The sequence below is a fragment of the Vigna angularis genome, chromosome 5 (assembly GCF_016808095.1).
Source record: "Vigna angularis cultivar LongXiaoDou No.4 chromosome 5, ASM1680809v1, whole genome shotgun sequence".
Lineage (NCBI taxonomy): Eukaryota > Viridiplantae > Streptophyta > Magnoliopsida > Fabales > Fabaceae > Vigna > Vigna angularis.
Window position 1 is genome coordinate 30,541,382 of NC_068974.1, and position 19,831 is coordinate 30,561,212.

The 19,831-nt window shown below is 32.5% G+C and overlaps 3 protein-coding genes across 3 annotated transcripts; 2 read left to right on the forward strand and 1 right to left on the reverse strand.

The window, feature by feature from the left end:
* Positions 1-7,661: 7,661 nt before the first annotated feature.
* LOC108339374 (glycine-rich cell wall structural protein 1) lies at positions 7,662-8,429 on the forward strand. The gene has a single exon (XM_017576511.2). It carries the CDS (start codon positions 7,662-7,664, stop codon positions 8,427-8,429), a length of 768 nt encoding a protein of 255 aa, XP_017432000.2.
* Positions 8,430-14,114: 5,685 nt separating this feature from the next.
* Positions 14,115-14,990, forward strand: LOC108339376 (glycine-rich cell wall structural protein 1). The gene has a single exon (XM_017576513.1). It carries the CDS (start codon positions 14,115-14,117, stop codon positions 14,988-14,990), a length of 876 nt encoding a protein of 291 aa, XP_017432002.1.
* Positions 14,991-16,700: 1,710 nt separating this feature from the next.
* On the reverse strand, positions 16,701-17,486 carry LOC108339378 (protein OCTOPUS). The gene has a single exon (XM_017576514.1). The coding sequence runs from the start codon at positions 17,484-17,486 to the stop codon at positions 16,701-16,703; it is 786 nt and encodes a 261-aa protein (XP_017432003.1).
* Between the last annotated feature and the right edge of the window lie 2,345 nt (positions 17,487-19,831).

Below are 19,831 nucleotides of genomic sequence, written 5' to 3' on the forward strand. Positions count from 1 at the left end.
AGGTGGCGCTCAGCTGCACAGAAACTGTACCGCTCAGCTACAGCAAGTCGGATCAGGTGGCGCTCAGCTGCACGCCAGCTGCACCCCAACCACAGCACTTTTGTTCATTGTTCTTCTTTTGACACTTTTTCTTGCTTCTGTGGTTCATTGATTCTTTGGATTGGCTAATTGATCTTTCATTGTCCAAAAACATGTTCCTTTGATTTATTGCTTGTTTTCCTCCACTAGAATTGCTTCCTATTCATTTATTTCCAACACTCAAACAAAGAGATTAGAGGTAAAAACAAACAAATACTAAATAAAACACAAGAAAACTAGAAAACACATGAAAACTAGAAAACACACTAAACTTGAGGATAAAACACGGTAAAAGCTATGAAGGAGTTGATTTATTCACAAAATATATACACAAAAACACGTAAAATCAACCGTTATCAGTGACCAGCAGCGGGGAGGCGCGAGCAGTGGTTGGATGGCAGCGGGAGAGAAGAATTTCTTGGATGGCAGCAGAGAGAAGAGAAGCAGAGAGAAGAGCGGGTAGACGAACGGGAGCTCGATGACGAGGCAGTGGTTGACCACGCGACGGCGACGCAACAACGGGGAGGCCGCGGTGGTGAGGGAGCAGCAGCGGGGAGGCACGAGCAGTGGTTGGATGGCAATCGCGAGAGAAGAATTTCTTCGATGGCAGCAGAGAGAAGAGAAGCACAGATAAGAGAAGCAGAGAGAAGAGCAGATAGGAAGGGTAAATTGACTCGGTTGTTTCTTTAACCGAAGTAATTTACTTTTACTGCTTCGGTTCTTCCTCCAACCGGTGCCTATACGCAAATTATACGCTTCGGGTAGTTTTTAACCAATTTAATATGTTTATTATGTCTCGGTTCCTGTTGAACCGATGCCTATAAGTTCGCACAAATTGCAATTCTACCACCACATTTATATTTGCTTCGGGTCTGTCCAAACCGAGACCTATTAGGCGCGTTAGAAAGCCTTTTTTTTACTAGTGTAGTTTAGTGTTAGGCGACACTAATGTATTTTTATTTTAGAATTTGTGTAATAATTTAGTGTTGGCTTGATCGATGCTATTGACAATAAATTAAAAAAAAAAAGAAATCTAGCATAATATTTTCATATTTAACAAATGTAAAAATAGTATAATTGATGAAAGAAATCAATGTGTTTAATGAATGTGAATGAAAGAAATGAATATGAAAGAAGGAGATGAAGAGAAGAATGTTAATAAAGGAGAAGAGGAGAATAATATGGATGAAGAAAATTAGGAAAAGAAATGTGGATGAATGTGTGAAAAGGATGAGTGTTGATGAAGAAGGTGAATATGAGTGAAGGAGATGAGAATGTATGAAAAAAAAATTATAAGAAAGAAGATTTATCATCTTTAAATCTGGACTATTAAATTAAATTAATTTACGGATATGAAAAATGCAAATAGATTCATAATATATAATAAATATTAAAATTAATTGAGATTAGCGTCCACTGAACCAATGCTAACCTTATTTATTTTTGTTTTTTTATAGTTAGTGTTTGCTAAGCCGATATTAATTTAAATAAACAAAATATTAAAAATAAAAAAGTTTAATGTCCACTACGTTGAAACTAACTTAAACACTATTGCAGCAAAGACATTTAGCTATGGTTAGTTTAGATACTAGGCTACGATTAAATAATTATAGTTTTTGAGACATTGTATAAAACAAGTATTTTCAACTACAGTTAAAAAATGTAGGTCACTGTTGCAGTAACGAGAGAGACATAAGAGTATGTTTTGAACATAGGTAAAAAGTTGTTTAGAGGTTAAAAAGCAAAGAGAGAAGAAAGAAAAATGGCAAGAAAGACTATAACAAATCCATACGCAATCACTCATGGGGCTTCTAAACAAAAACCAAGAAAAATAAAGTTAAAGTTATTATCCACTTATTTTAATTTCTTTTACAATTATTATCCACTTAACCAACGTTAATTTAAATAAATATAAATATTAAAAATAAATAAATTAGTTTCCGCTAAATCAATACTAATATAAATATTTATTTAATAAAATGATTTAAAAATAAATTTATTTGTTTTTATTTTTTTTAAATTAATTTTTTTGTCATTGGAGTTGATTAAGTTAATACTAATATAATCATAATTTAGCCGATATTAATATTAATATTTGAATGTTAAATTTATGTTTTTTTTTAATGGGCAAGTATCAAATCAATTAAAGAATACTAAATTCTTCTATATTTATTATTACTACTAAATCAATGACTATTTTTTTTTTCTAAACGAATTAACTTGGTGATTGAGTTTTCACAAATCAATCACTAATTGATGATTCTTTTATTTTCTTTTTTATTATTAATTTAAATATTAAGATATATAATTTTCTCTCTTTTTAATTTATTTAACCTCAAAGATAAAGAGAGTTAGTGTATGTTAATTATCAGATATTAATTTGTAGACTATTTTATTTAACCTTTTATAATTTTTTAGTTTCTCAAATTTCACTTGGGTTATTTAATCCTCCAAAAAGTTTGTAAATTATTCACATTTACATTCCCTGCCAAAACCTCCTGGTGTTAGTCATCACGAGTCTCTCTAACCATGACCAGTCATCTTTCTTGATAAATTAACTTCAACCATCTTTCCAAAATGCTAATCTCATGTCATTAACATTAATGATCTTAAAGTATAACCTTCACAAGTTAAAACTCTAACCCCCACTTTTGTGCAGCAACAAAACCTAACCTATACATATGTGCCATCATGTGTTCTTCTCTAAATTATATGTTTATCCTTTATGCTTTCTTCCAACTAGTGAAAGTATCAACTGCTTGTTTGGATATTAATCACGAGATCAACAAAGTGAATCTAATGCTTACTTTTCTTATTTTTCATTCACAAGAAAAACTTATTATTATTTTTCTTTATTGACTTTTTAGTAACACTAATGCACACATTAGGTTTCGATTTTACAATTAAAACATATTCAACAAAATAAAAAATAGTGATTTTTTTTTACTTCATTTATAAACTGAAGCATAAATCTCCCTATTTTACTTTAGTTTATTCATAAATAAAGTATGAAATTATAAATAAATAATAAAAAAAATGTGGTATTAGACTTTGGTTCACAGCAACCGAAATCGAAATTTTTTCAGATTTAAAAAAATGTTTAATTTTAAGGTTATTAAGTTTCGGTTTAACCAAAATTAAAATCTAATATCCTTCAAATTAAATGATATTTTAAATAAAAAAATATTAGGCTTTTAACTAAAGATGAGACCTTTAAAAATAAATAATTTTAAATCAGAGAAAGATATTAGACTTCGATGGTTACTAAAGCTGAAAGCTTAATATTTTTTTATGCTTCAGTTATACTTATAATCAAAGCCTAATGTAAGTTTTTTTTTTAAATAGTTTATTTTCTTAAAGGGTTTTAAGCTTCGGTAATTATCAGAACCAAAGCCTAATACTCTTTTATGCTTCGGTTTTAATTATAATAGAAGGTTAATGTAGTCATTTTTATAATTTTTTTTATTTTATTTTTTCTTACATATTAAACCTACACAAAATATCACAACATCAAAACAAAAATAACACATTATATCTATCACACCCAGAATAAGCTAGAACCTAGATACAAGTAAATGTGCTAAATTATATTTGTGTTAAATCCTTAAGAGTATGATATATATACAATAAGTAAATATGTTATATACTACTCTACATTTGTATTATGTATTTTGCACAAGTTATCCTTAAATACATAATGGATGGACCTATTGAGAATTAATGTCAGATTCTTGAATTTCTACACAAAATGACAATAATTTCAATTAATATATAAAAACACAAAGTTGCAAAATATTTGATTCAACGTAATTATTACTATTTTTCAACTAGTTGTAATACGAGCACGAACAACGACTGTCTTTCATTGCATTACATAGTAATATCACTCATTTGAGTCGATTTGTTTATTATGCTACAATTTATTAGCACAATTACAAATAATTGAGGAAGAAAATGAATCAAATAATTATAAATATATGAACTAAAATACCAAACTTGGAAGGATAACCATGTAAGCTTTTTTTCCTTAGTAGTTTTCCTAACAACATGCTATGTCCTGTAATTGAACTATGAAAAAGGGAATATTTTAGGATACACTTATATAATACGAGAAGTTCATAGCATTGAGGTTCTTACTAATCTATTTCTTGTCTGAGATAGTTGGGGGAGACTTGTATAAGGAGAAAAACCACACAACAATGTTATCCTTCAAGAAAAGCATAAGTAGCTCTCAATTATGCTTAAATTGAAAATAACTTTATTGTTATACCTTAAAAGGACATATTAAAATTACAAGTTAACAAACTAAGCTAACACAACAATATAAGGGACAAAATATATTTGCTTCCCCTTTTCAAAGCAGTTGATGGCATATGTTTAGAAAATGTCAAATTTATTACCTTCATGAGTGAGTTGGGGGTCTATGAACCTATATACAACATTTAACCTCGTATTGTTGTTGGCTCCAAATATATACCTGACAACAAAACATTTATTTTATATATACAATCGTGTGAACTTAGTTGAACTGACATACAACAGAGTCTCTACATCAGTACACATCGTTTCATACAATGTGCTTGGATAAAAGCTTCTATGCCAACAGTGTAGATCATATCTTGTAATTTATCTTCTTTCAATAGATCTTTCATGGTGGAATCAACAACATGGTCAATTTGGAAGACCATTGGAAAGTATATAACTCACCATATCATGTTCATGTTGTATAACTTCGAAAGAAACCATCATAGATAAGGTGTTTCCAAATTTCAGTTGCATTCAACTTTCTTTCATTCAAACAATTAACACAAGGACATCTAAATTTCACTTCATCATCACTTCTACCCTCATTATGTTGCGCAAATTGTATAAATTATTCTACTCCTCTTTCATACTCAGCACTAATGTGTGACGAATTAATCTAATCTCGATCCATACGTATATATAATAAATTGTTCACACAATTTTAGTAATCTTTAAATGAATGATCACATTGCTTTTGTATTCAAGGTTTGACTATTTTCTATTTAAGAGGATTCACTTGTTTTAGTTTATTAATAAATTTAAATTTTAAACATATTTTAAATTTCACAAAATTTTGCTAAGCATTTTACATTGCTTTTGAGGTTAAAATGAAATGAAAGTGATTATCAACTACAATCAAATATGTACCGAAAGATTAATACAAAACACAATTGATAAATATAATGAATTTTAAAATATGTATATTAATATATATATATATATATATATATATATATATATATATAAATTAATTTTTTTTATGAACCTGAAAATGTGGAACTCTGTAAACAAACTTTCAAATGTTTGGAGCATGAATTGAAGAATTAATAAATCTGAACAAAAATACAAAATCGATGCATTAAATGTCAAGAATAAGAAATAAAAAATGAAAATCATGAACAAACTTTGCACTTTCACAATGAAAAGAAAAAGAAAGGGGAAAGAATGGTGGTGACCATAACAATAACGAGGAGAAGATTGAAGGGAAGGAAAGGGATGGAAGGATAATCACAACATGAAAGCAATGACGACAAAACGAAATGGGAGGGGTGCAAATATATAATCGATCAACAAAACAAAACTGTCATGAAAAAATATATTCTTTATACAATATAAATATATATGAAAGATCACTGTACCAAAATTTCCTTTTGCTTCCAAATATTATAATTAAAAACGTTAACCCCAGAAAGGCTAGGTTATTCCATTATGGTTGTAGAATCACCCATTGACAAAATGAAAATCCTTTGCCTAACAACACAATTTTCTAATAAAAACATAATTTTAACCATCGGACTCATTCAAAACGAAATAATTAAAATTCTTAAGCATTTCTTGTCATTTCGAAACAAAAAAGACCAATCGGACATAGTCTTTACTTAAGAAAAATCCTAATCAAAATTTTAGATCTTTTTTCACATTTATTATATTTCTCAAAATGCAAAGAAACTATCTTCACAAATATTCAAAAAATAAATTTTAGAAATTGTATAAAATAAAAACTTTGGTGGTATGATAGGATTTGAACATAATATTACTTTAACCAAATAAGTTATATAACTAGTTTCATCATTTCACTCATCTCAAAAAATATAATTTGAACTTTAGTCATCGTTTCGATTATTTTATTTAATTACATTTTTTAAGGTCTTATAATTAGCACTGATTCAGAGACAATAAGTCAAATTAAAAGTTCTAATTTAATATATCTCTTAATTATTTTTATCCTACATTTCAGTTGAATTAAATTTAACTCATTAAATTATATAGAAAAAAATCTATGTTAATGTATTGATATAAGAATTTTAATTTGAAAAATTGAAGTCTACAAACAAACTCATTAATTCTGAGCGAGAGAGGTAGATGGGAGGAGACAAGGGCATCCGCGTACGCAGAGTTGACCATGCATTTTCCTCATTCCGTGTTGGAAAGCACATTATTTCATCAAGTTGTGAATAATAAGTTTACCTATTATAATTGGAGTTTTAAGTTATCGACTTTATTTTCATTTTTAATATAAAATTAAGTACATTTTTTAATTTAGTTTCTCATAAATTAGCACACTAATTATTTATATGTAAAAAATATAATTATATTAAAAAATGTATGATTATTGTTAAGATATATAAAAACTTCTGATTTACATATAATATTATTATTTTTATTTTGACATATATTATTTATATCTTAAATTTTGAGTTTTCCAAATGTCAAACATAAATGTTATTTTAAAATATGTTTTGTACCGAATGTTCGGACGACCTTGAAAGATAAGAAGTCATTGAATGGCCTAAAGACGTAAAATATAATTTTGATATATCGAGCCAAACGGACATGAAGTCCGTCTTAAAACCTATAAATAAAAATCCAAGATAAGAGATAAATGATGACATTTACTGTGTATTTAAGACTATTGTTTTGATCTCATACAAACTATTTACTTAAGCGTTAGATTACTTTTGGCAGATATCCCGATTGATCAGAATAAACATGAAGACAAAACGAATTAAAGTTACCCGAAACATGTTTCATATAATATCAAGATTTAAACTATTACCTACAATCTTAATAATAATTGATAATAATTGTTAAAAATATTATCTAATTTTGTTGATAAATTTGAGTGGACCGTTAAAATCCAATAAATAACTCTTGTTAAACAAACAAATTATATTAGCAAATACTTTAAAAGCATCGGACACTAGTTAATGATTTGGTTTTAGTAATGAATACAGACTAGGAGGAATTGTAAACGTAGATATAATGACTAAAATAGAAGCTAATTATTTAATTAAGCAAATAAAATAAGTGCTTGAGTTGGAAATGGTTGAAAGCAAAGTGTGTGAGTAGTATGAATAGAGCAAAAGTCGAGTGTGGTTGGGTTTTGACTCTTGAGATGGTTTAATGTTGCGGCTAATTCCCCAACGGTTTGAAGATTAGGAAGCATTAATAGCAGCCAGTAGTGGACGAAGGCTATATAAAGCACACTCCTCATTTTGAAAGAGCAGCATCTCCCACTTCGATAAATTCTCTGCATTTCTATCATTCTTCACACAGTTATGGTTCTTTCTACTCATTTCCATCCAAAATGTCTTTCTCTCTCTCTTCTTCTTCTCTGCATTCTTCTTCACTTCACTGTTCCCACTCTTGTTGTTGGAGATCAGAAGCTTGACAAACAAATATTCCCAGATGGCTTGGGCCGTCGTGGTGGCGGAGGCGGTGGTCTTGGCGGCGGTGGCGGCTTTGGTGGCGGGGGAGGAGGTGGACTTGGAGGTGGGTCAGGTCGTGGTGGAGGTTTTGGAGCTGGAGGAGGTGTAGGTGGTGGTGTTGGGGGAGGCATCGGTGGTGGAGGTGGAGGTGGCGGAGGCGGTGGCGGAGGAGGAGGTGGATTGGGTGGGGGCTCCGGACACGGGGGAGGGTTTGGAGCAGGTGGTGGTGTTGGTGGAGGCATAGGTGGTGGAGCAGGTGGAGGTGGAGGGGGTGGAGGGGGTGGAGGGGGTGGAGGAGGAGGAGGTGGTGGATTAGGTGGAGGTTCTGGACACGGGGGAGGATTTGGCGGTGGTGTTGGCGTAGGAGGTGGTGTTGGTGGAGGAATTGGAGGTGGTGGAGGAGGTGGTAGTGGTGGAGGTGGAGGAGTTGGTGGAGGTTCAGGTCATGGTGGTGGGTTTGGAGTAGGAGGTGGTGTAGGGGGTGGAGGAATTGGTGGAGGAGGGGGCGGAGGGGGAGGTGGCGGTGGAGGAGGTGGAGGTGGCATAGGTGGAGGTTCGGGTCACGGTGGAGGGTTTGGTGTCGGTGTTGGTGTTGGAGGAGGAGGGGGTAAACATTAAGCTTTCATGCATGCATGATACTAAGGAGCTTTAGCCAACGTTAACGCGTTGTTTTGTTTTAGAATAAAGTGTTTTAAGAAGTCAAAGGTTTTGGAACAATTTGGTTATATCCATCTTAATTAGTCACACAGTCCATCCATGTATTCGCCATTTGTATTTGAAACTATGCCTTTACTTGTTTGTATTATTGAGAAACCATAAAATCATCTATATAAATATCGTCATATCCCTTTTCCAGACATGCGATTGATTGTTAATTAAGTTAGTTGCCGGAAATTGTTATGCCTTAAAAGTTGTATTAATTTCTAGAAAAATTTACAGATGAAAAATTTGAGAAGTTATACACCAGTTCCCATTGAACAAATTTATTAATTCATATACATAAAAATGTTAACGAAGTTAAAATTCTCTAAAAGATAGTTTATCATGTATTGTTTGTTAGAGTGTCACATGAGTACGTGTTTAGTCCTTCAGGAGTAGGTATGTATTTTAAAAATTAAAAAATAGAAATTAATAGGTTTTTAAATGAAAATATAAATTGTTGTATTGTCTAATAAATTTTAGTTAATAATATAAGAAATGTTAAAAAAATTAATATTTTGTTCAATACCTTTTCACTACTTTTCACTTGTGTTTGCTAAAAAGGATGAATCCTCTCACGGATGAGTTATTAGGTGAAGTATTAAGAATATACCCTCAGTACAGTTATTATCAATAGTTGTATTTTCTAATAAATTTTAGTGAATAATATAAGTTATCTTTAAAAAATTAATATTTTATTGAATAGTTTTTCACTACCTTTTCACTTGTGTTTGCTAAAAAGGATGAATTCTCTCACAAACGAGTTATTAGGTGAAGTCTTAAAAGTATACTCTCAATACAGTTATTATCATTCTTCATAATATTTTATACATGATCATTAAATTACCGATAGAAATAAGCTTAATTAGTGGAAAAAGGAGATTATAGATGAAATATACATGCCATAATAATGACATTTTCATAATAAAAATAAAAGTTATTATGACGTACTTTGAGAAACCTATCATAATACGGTGGCAAAATTATAATTATGTTCAAAATGTATTGTGATAGGTTTACGAAGACCTCTTATAGTACATCTTATTATGATAGTTAGTTCACCACTTGTCATAATAAGTTAGATGTGGTTAGGGTTGGACAAAAATAACTGATCTGTATTGTACTACAGTTAACTATACTATATTATACTTAAAAAAACTGATCCACTTTCACTAAAAGTTCAGTATACTATTTTATGTTTAGTTTTTAAAAACTGAACTTATAACAATTTCGGTTCAGTTAACCGTGAGAACTGTATCTACTCTTTTTTCTTCTCTAGTTCCAGTTCAACTGTTTCGTCTTGCCAAAAAACGTTATTTAATAATAAAATATTAATAAAAGAAACTGTTCACATAAAAAATTAATAATGAAATTTTTAAGACAAAATTTTTTTATCACAATTTTTTATATTTTTTTATCAATAAACCTATATTACTTTTTAAATAATATTATTTTAAGTAATAAAAGTAAAATATATTTTTTAAAATTTAATTTTATTAAATGATTAAGTAATAGAAATCATAAAAGAAAAAAAAGACTATATAAAAAAATAATATTTTAAATATATTATATTCTTTAACATGTTATTAAATATGTAAAAATATGTTAAAAAAACTTTTAATGATATTACAGACTAAAACTAAAATATATTTTTAACGTTAAATTTTATTAAATGACTATATAATGAAATATCATAAAGAAATAGTAATATAGCAAAAATAATTAATATTATAGAAATATCAAATGACAAAAAAATCAACAAACGTTTATTAAGAGTAACTTTTTTAGTATCATCTTTTATTATATTATAATAATTAATAAATATTAGTTTAATTTTTACATAATAAAATATAAATAATAAATAATTGATTAATAAAACAATTTTATGAGGCAACAAAATAAATATAAATAAAAAATTATTTTAAAATAAAATAAGTAGATAAAAAGATAAAATAAATTATATATACATATAAAACAAAAATATATAAATAAAAAAAATAAAAAAATAAATATAAAAGTAAAATAATATTCATGACAAAATAAATATAAATAAAAAAATAAAAAACAAAATAAAATAAAATAAATAATAAAATAATTTCCATACACATATAATAATAAAAGAAATATAAATAAAATAGAAAATAATAATATCAAATAATTAAAAAGTTAATTTGTAAGACACTTATGAATAAAATAAAATAAAAATATTAAAATAAATTTCAATTAAAAAGAACATGTATTGTTATACTATTGAGTTTAAAAACTAGTACAATTAAGTTTAAAATTAGTACAATTCAGTTTAAAATTAGTATAGTTAGTAGTTCAGTTTAGTTTATATTGTAGTTTAGTACAATTTAGTATAGTTCAGTTCAGTCCAATTTGATAAAACAAAAAACAGTTCAGTTTGTCTGAATTGTTTTACAGCTCAGTTCAGTTTAGACAAATTAGTTTTTAGTTAAGTACAAATTTTAGTAGTACAGTGCAGTTCAGTTCTATTTGCCCACCCTAGATGTGGTGACATTTTCATAATAAAGTTAAAAATATATTATGACATGTAGTAAATCACCTATCATAAAATCTGAATCCTTAATTTTTTCTCTCTCTAAATGTTCTCTTCATTTTCAAAATCTGATTTCTGTGCCCTTTCTTCACGTTTTCTCTTTCTCATTTCATCTACGTTCTTTTTGTTCATGTTATTCTTCTCTTCTTTCACTTCATATTCTCCCCCACATTGCATCGACGTCGTGGCTTTCCCACAATGTTAGCTCTCCATGTCGTCATCTTCGAGACACCTTCTCTTGCGTACAATCAGGTTTTCTCCTTTCCTCCCCTTATGATCGCGAATTTCGTAGTACTTGTTGCCATTCAATATTTACTTCACCTTTTGAACTAGAAAAAATGAAACTTGGACTAAAGGTGACAAAACTAGTGTTTTGTCAAATGAAGGATTGAGTATTGGAGCAATACTTAACAAAGTGACAATAATCCATAAAGAGACAAAACGATAAAAATTATAACACTAGCTTAGTAAGCCCCGAGATTTTAGTTTGATGAGTTGAGAAATATTAAAGATGAACAAGGCAACAACCCCCTTCAATGATGACAATGTCATGACAAGGTGGCAACGCCATGGTGGCAAACTAACTAAGGGTGATGTTTATTCTCACTTATAATATAAATCAGTCTTATCTCTAATCGATACGAGACTTATAACATGTTTAACCACATGATTTTACTTATAAAGATCCAAAATGCATAGCATAATCATATATTAATCTTTAATGAACCCATTATTTGATTCATGATGAAAAAGAATGCAAAAGTGAATTTGCCTGTGAGAATGATGTGAATGAGGTTATCTTCCAAAAATAATGGGATAAAAAGAGCCTTAGATAATACTTTAGAATATTTAACAATAATATTTCACAACAATTATACTTTTAGTTAGAAACTTAATATTAATTTATATTTTTTAGTTTTGACTAATCATATAATAAAATGACTCTAACGCATTTAAATAATATATATATATATATAATTTAAAAATTCTAAGATATTAATCATGAATAGAAATATTCAAAAATTCTAAGATATTAATAATGACTAAAATATGTTAAGGAAAAAATAAATTATATCTCTTAAATATTTTTCGATTAAATAAAATTTTAACTCAATAATTTGTAAAGAAAAAATCCATGTTAATTATTGAAATTTTAAAACCTTCAATTAAAATTAAAAATTTAAAGTCTACAAACCCATCAATTCTAAGCAGAGAGGTCGATGCATAGCCAACCGCATCCGCGTCCGTAGAGTTGACCATGTCATTCCTTATTCCGTGTTTGAAAGCCGCATAATTTCAACTCGTTTGGAATCAAGTTGTACTACAAATAATTACAGTTTAAGTTATCCACATTATTTTTGTTTTTAATGTAAAATTAATTGTATTAATTTTTTAATTTATTTGTTATTAATAAAAACACTAATTTAAATTTGAAAGGTATAACTATATACAAAAAAAAAAATGATTATTATCTAATAGATTTATAAATTTTTTTATTTATATATTCACTACAAAAAAATGTGACTTTTCTACTAATATTAACATATAAAATTTGATTAGTAAGAAACATGATATTACATACGAAATCTGCGTATAAATTTTTAAAAATATTTACATAAGAATTTTATATACGAATTTTTATTCATCGTTAAATAAGTGAAACGAAAGTTATATAATATACAAGAAGTTCTAATGTTGTGCCTCACTCACACCATCATAGTCACACTCTTAGAAACCTGGATGATTTTCACTCTCTTTCTCGATGACAATCCTCGTCAAGTGACCTCAACCCCACAAAATCGGCTTGTAGAGTAAGGTTTGCACCTATTTATAAACTATAAATTGGTCTTATTTTTAATCGATGTGAAACTTTCAACTCCTCTATGAAGCATTAGATCTGGACTGGTGCATCCTTGGTAATCACTCTCCTTCTTGAAGTCGTTCATAGAGAGACCTCGACAGACGCTCTACTATCATAGAAGGTCTTTCCTAAATGTGTGAGGAGATCTCTACTATCATAGGTCTTTCTTATGAACAGATCTTTTTATCTTGTCCTGGACGTTGAAGGCCCTCACGTTCAAATAAATTTGGGTTTTCAATTTTACTTTCTGTTCTTGTATCTTTTAGATTAGTTTCTGCTTCTGCACAGAGATTTTTTGTTTTGTTAATCTTTGTGTTAATTAGTTGTTTTTAGGTTCAATTGACATTGCCTTTGTTAGACGGTATTGAACGTGACCGTTTGGAAGAAGGAAAAGCTGCGCTAAATTGTCGAACCTTTCGCATTATAAATGGCAAACAATCAAAATCTATTTAAAATTATTTTTATATAATAACAAGATTTTATATGATTACCTATACTAATAATAAAAATTGATTTATTGTTAAAAATAATAACTAATTGTATTGATATATATTTGTGCAGAACTTAATTAATCCGATAAATAAACTTTGTTACACATTAACAAATGCAAATACTTTTAAAAGCTTCCCATACTATCTAACGATATGCTTTTAGTAATGAATAAAACAGACTAGGAGTTGTACATGTAGAGATAATGACGAAAAGGAGAAAAATATAAAAGTAATTAATTAGAGTAAATAAAATAGGAAAACTATGAACAGACAACGTTCAATCTTTCTACACTTATTTAATACTTGATAAAATATTAACATTTTATTTTTTGTACTTGATTCATCTCCAAATATTAAATATTTTAAAACAAAAATGTTCGTGTTGAATAGGTATGAAACGAAATATGTGATGTTCATTTATCATCACCCAACAAAATAAGTGTTTGAGTTGAAACTGGGTGAAAGCAAAGTGTGTGAGTAGTGTGGATAGACGAAAAGTCCAATGTGGTTGCGTTTTGACTCTCATATGGTTTAATGTTGCCGCTAATTACCCAACGGTTTTGAAGATTAGGAAGCATTAATAGCAATCAGTAGTGGACGAAGGCTATATAAAGCACACTCCTCATTTTGAAAGAGCAGCATCTCCCACTTCGATAAATTCTCTCCATTTCTATCACATTCTTTACACAATTATGGTTCTTTCTACTCACTTCCATCCAAAATGCCTTTCTCTCTCTCTTCTTTTTCTCTGCATTCTTCTTCACTTCACTGTTCCCACTCTTGTTGTTGGAGATCAGAAGCTTGACAAACAAATCTTCCCAGATGGTTTGGGCCGTCGTGGTCTTGGTGGTCTTGGCGGCGGTGGCGGCTTTGGTGGCGGGGGAGGAGCTGGACTTGGAGGTGGGTCAGGTCGTGGTGGAGGTTTTGGAGCTGGAGGAGGTGTAGGTGGCGGTGCTGGGGGAGGCATCGGTGGTGGAGGTGGAGGTGGCGGCGGCGGTGGTGGAGGAGGAGGTGGATTGGGTGGTGGCTCCGGACACGGTGGAGGGTTTGGAGCAGGAGGTGGTGTTGGTGGAGGCGGAGCAGGTGGAGCTGGAGGTGGAGGTGGAGGGGGTGGAGGAGGAGGAGGTGGTGGATTAGGTGGAGGTTCCGGACACGGGGGAGGATTTGGCGGTGGTGTTGGCGTAGGAGGTGGTGTCGGTGGGGGAATTGGTGGTGGTGGAGGAGGTGGTAGTGGTGGAGGTGGAGGAGTTGGTGGAGGTTCTGGACAAGGGGGAGGATTTGGCGGAGGTGTTGGTGTTGGAGGTGGTGTTGGTGGAGGAATTGGAGGTGGTGGAGGAGGTGGTAGTGGTGGAGGTGGAGGAGTTGGTGGAGGTTCAGGTCATGGTGGTGGGTTTGGAGCAGGAGGTGGTGTAGGGGGTGGAGGAATTGGGGGAGGCGGCGGTGGAGGAAGAGGTGGTGGTGGAGGGATTGGTATTGGAATTGGCATTGGAGTAGGAGTTGGGGTTGGAGGTGGTAAAGGTGGTGGTTCTGGTGTTGGTGTTGGAGGAGGTGGCGGTGGTAAACATTAAGCTCATGCATGCATGATATTAAGAAGCTTTTCCCAACGTTAATGCGTTGTTTTATCTTATTTATCGGTTTTTGAACAGTTACTTCAGAAAATCTATGTTAATCAGTTACACGGTCCATTCAAGTGTTCATAATTTGTATTTGAAGCAGTGGCTAGTGGCTATGCTTCTTTGTATCATTGAGACACCACAGAAAAAATCTATAATATGAACTATCATGTCTTTTTCAGACTTGGGTTGTATTGTTTGATGAAGTTAGTTAATAGAAATGTAACTGCGTTAAAGTTTTATTAATTTCTAGATTTCAAACCTACATTTGCTTTTCATGTGTAGTTCTGCAAAGTCGTAAAGGTCGTGATTGGAATATTAAGCATGTCACAAGTTATCTTAAACAAATTTGGATAATCAACAATTTCTCCAATAATTCAATACGTTCAATTTATAGAAAAATTTTGGATCAAAATTCTCTTCGTCTAATTAAAGATTTAATTCAGGAAACATACATCTAGAAAAGCCTACTTTCGTGAAACATGGGCCTTAGTCTAGGTTCGTGTGAGGAAAACGCAAAACAAGTGAGTAACATTAGATAGATCGAGATGAGACTCGAATAAGCTAGGTTTAGAGGAAGGACAAGATTGCTCGTTGAGAAAACCAACACGAATGTCACCAACTGAAGCTCTATCACACACCGAGTACCTATGAAGTTCATTTTTCCTTGTTCGTCGCTAATGAAACACTTAACATTGCATTTGCTTCACTTGAGGTTGTTCGTTGTCATTGATTGTTAATTTATAGTTCCTTTTTCTAGACACAAAAATAAATAACAATGTGAACATTGATAACGCTACAAACTAAAGTATAATGTTTTAAGTTACTACCCTGAACATGATTTACGTATGTGTACCTGATAGCTTAACCAAAAGGGTGTCGCAAAAACAATAACATGAAAAGGTTAAATGTTTACAATTTATTAGCAACCGATGATGCAATGACATGTTATGAGATAGAAATACGAAGCATAAGATTATCAGAGGAAAGGGATAAAAATATTTTGCACTAACATGTCAACTTGCATGGGGACAAACGTGTTTCCTCGAACATGTGGCATGTGAGCTGATCTACAGTTGCTAGATTTATGTTAACTCATGTATATACACAACTTCATCTTTATATGCAGGAAACTAGATTATACATTTTATAAATTTATATTTTATTTATAGTTTTTCTTTTATTATAATATTTATTTTTGCTATAAATGATCAAAACTAAAATAATGGAGATGTAGTTATGAATCTAAATATACAATGAGAAGATGAGTTTTTTTTATCCGTTAATATTTATTAAGTGATTTTTCTTTCACATTTTTGTTGGTACTCGTTATATGGTGAAATATTTGGAAAAGACACACTACAATATCCAAGTAGGTTAAATATGTTCTTCGTCCCTTAAATATTACACGATTTTGGTTTTATTCTCTCCTCAAAACTTTGATGGTTTTTAGTCCTCGTAGTTTTGAAACTCTTAGTATTAGTCCTTAAAAATGGATGACATTAAGTTTTAGTATATGTGGGAAACAACGAGGCCAGGTTTGATGCCAGCTGTGCTCTACACTCTCTGCCACGTTAGTTTTCTTTTTATTGATGAGATTAAGTGGCACGAGTTGTTAATTCAAATCAGATTAATAAGCACTCCTCCACCAAGCACATAATCTTTTTATTCCCGCATTGAATTCGACCCGAATTCCCTTTCATTAAACCCCATTCTCACACCCTCCACATAATCCACTCCAGAAGGAGCCACCTTAGCATTCGCATTCACATTCAAATTCTCATTCCCATTCACACCACCGCTTCCATTGTTAGTCAACTCATCCACCTCCAAACTAACACTCTTCCTAACCGAATTAGACCTATCAAGACTCTTCTTCCTTCTAGAACTCGAATCAGAGTAGTACTCTTTAGTCTGTGCATTCCCATCAGGAACGCCCTCATCGTCATTCACCGGCTGCTCCTCCACAAGAATCTGCATATCAGTCCTCATCACATGCTGCACCGGCGCGTCTTCCACCACTGACAACATCGTCGGCATCCTCGAAAAATTGCTCCGTCCGAGCAAATAACCGTCCCACGACGCCCGTGGCTCCTCCAACGAGTACCGAGGGTCGTCGAACGACATCCTCTTGGCGTCAAGCGAGAACTGCCCCTCGTCTAGGGAGAATTGCCCTGCGTCCAGCGAGAACCTTGGATCGATATCGCAAGACCGCCGCCCAAAGCCGTAGTCGGCGATCTCCGACTGTGTGTCCCGGAACTGCCGCCCGATCGACTTCTCCAACGGAAGAGCACCGTTCCTCCACTTCTTCGCTTTCTGCTTCTGCCGCCACTTCTGCAATATCTTGTTGAAAACCGATGCCGCGGAGAAGAAGCTTCCTGCGAGGTCCTTGAAGTCACGCGCTTTTTGCTGCTTCGCTTGTGATGAGTCAAGGTCGATGTGGTCCTTCATTGTCTTCTGCTCCTCCTCTTCTTCAACGATGGCAACAAGCTCTTCTTCCTTAATTAAGAACCCAATTAACAACCCTAGTTCTTAATCTGATTTGAATCAACAACTCGTGCCACTTAATCTCATCAATAAAAAGAAAACTAATGTGGTAGAGAGTGCAGAGCGTAGCTGGCATCAAATCTGGTATCGCCGTTTGCCACATCTACTAAAACTTAACGCCGTCCATTTTTAAGGACTAATACTAATAGTTTCAAAACTACGAAGACTAAAAACCATCAAAATTTCGAGTAGGGACTAAAACCAAAATCGTGTGATACTTAAGGGATGAAAAACATATTTAACCCAAGTTATTACATTGGATAATAATTAATGTTGAACTTAAATTATTTACCTCAAATACTATTTATATAATTATGGGTTTAATAACTCTCACCTGTATATAAGTTGTAAAATTCATAATATACTATATTAAAAAAAATTGCAGATAATAATTTAAATCTTGGACATATTTTAAAATAGCGTTTCGTATTTGACATTTGGAAAGCTAAAGGTTAAATATATAAATAATATATATCAAAATTTAAATAATAATATGTGTAAATAAGAAGCTATTGTATATCTTTAAAACAATAATATTTTTTTTTCATATTACCTTCCTTCGTGTGGTCAAGGTTCACATACTAAGAGGTTACTTACTCAAGATAATCTGATACCAACATTTATAAGGATTCGACAATTTAGCAATAAATGCATATTAAATCTAACCAATCTATCATAATACCTTAAACATGTATTTATATATTTTGGAATTAGCTTTGGATTAATGTTGGCATAATTATGGTCCAACTGGTAATGATAATGCTTTCACTTAAGATAACCATCATCAATTCTAATTATTGTTAAAGGTTGACCGCTTAGTCCATGTCGCTTTGCTGACAGATTCATTGGATATTTCTGTCATATTGGATTACCCGATCCTAAGCTAATTGAATCATACAGTACACAGGCTCCCGAAGCCTGAACATATCTTAATGTGCAAAGGGGTTTATAGGGTTTCGTGCGTTTAAGAGATGGTGGGATTGTTTCTAAACCGATCGGTCCAAAGCGGTCGACCTCATGAAAGGTAATAACGGTTGAGAGAAGTTATAACCGATGGGAATGAGACACGTGGTATGTTGGGATTCATGCACCCATTGAAACGAAACGTTGTATGGCACAAGCCATCAAATCTTCCTTGTTTCAATGGTCAGGATTCGTTCGCTGGAGCGCCCATTTTGGCTATAAAAAGGGAGTGGGGCTCAATGTCATTTTCACCACTAATCTCTATTTGCTTGAAAAAATCGATCATTGCATTCTTCTTCTCTCAAAGGTAATAATGTCAATCGTTCTATTATCTTCGTATTAGGAGTCTAAAAGGAGGGGAGGTCGAGTTTCTACTGATAGTGATTCAGCATCATCAATGTCGTTAGGTTGGTCCTCTATCTTTGGATCAATCGAGCAAGAGGTGGAGTCAACAAATGCAATGGCAGATGTAAATAGGCATAATGTCGCTGCCCGAGTAAACAAGGGTGAGGTGGCTGTAATCAAGGTGGACGCAACTAGGGAGTGGATTGGGTCCAGCATGTCGGTTCTTCCAGTTCTGGGGTATGGTTGAGACCTTCATGAGGTTAGCGAGTATGTGTCCTACTTCATCACCACGATCGGTCCAAAGCAGTCGACCTCATGAAAGGTAATAAAGGTTGAGAGAAGTTATAACCGATGGGAATGAGACATGTGGTATATTGGGATTCATGCACCCATTGAAACAAAACGTTGTATGGCACAAGCCATCAAATCTTCCTTGTTTCAATGGTCAGGATTCGTTCGCTGGAGCGCCCATTTTGGCTATAAAAAGGGAGTGGGGCTCAATGTCATTTTCACCACTAATCTCTATTTGCTTGAAAAAATCGATCATTGCATTCTTCTTCTCTCAAAGGTAATAATGTCAATTGTTCTATTATCTTCGTATTAGGAGTCTAAAAGGAGGGGAGGTCGAGTTTCTACTGATAGCGATTCAGCATCATCAATGTCGTCAGTTGGGTCCTCTATCTTTGGATCAACCGAGCAAGAGGTGGAGTCAGCAGATGCAATGGCAGATGTAAATAGGCATAATGTCGCTGCCCGAGTAAACAAGGGTGAGGTGGCTATAATCGAGGTGGACGCAACTAGGGAGTGGATTGGGTCCAGCATGTCGGTTCTTCCAGTTCTGGGGTATGGTTGAGACCTTCATGAGGTTAGCGAGTATGTGTCCTACTTCATCACCAGCCAACCCTTGGAGGATTTCGCTGGTTCGATGGACCTGGTCAAGG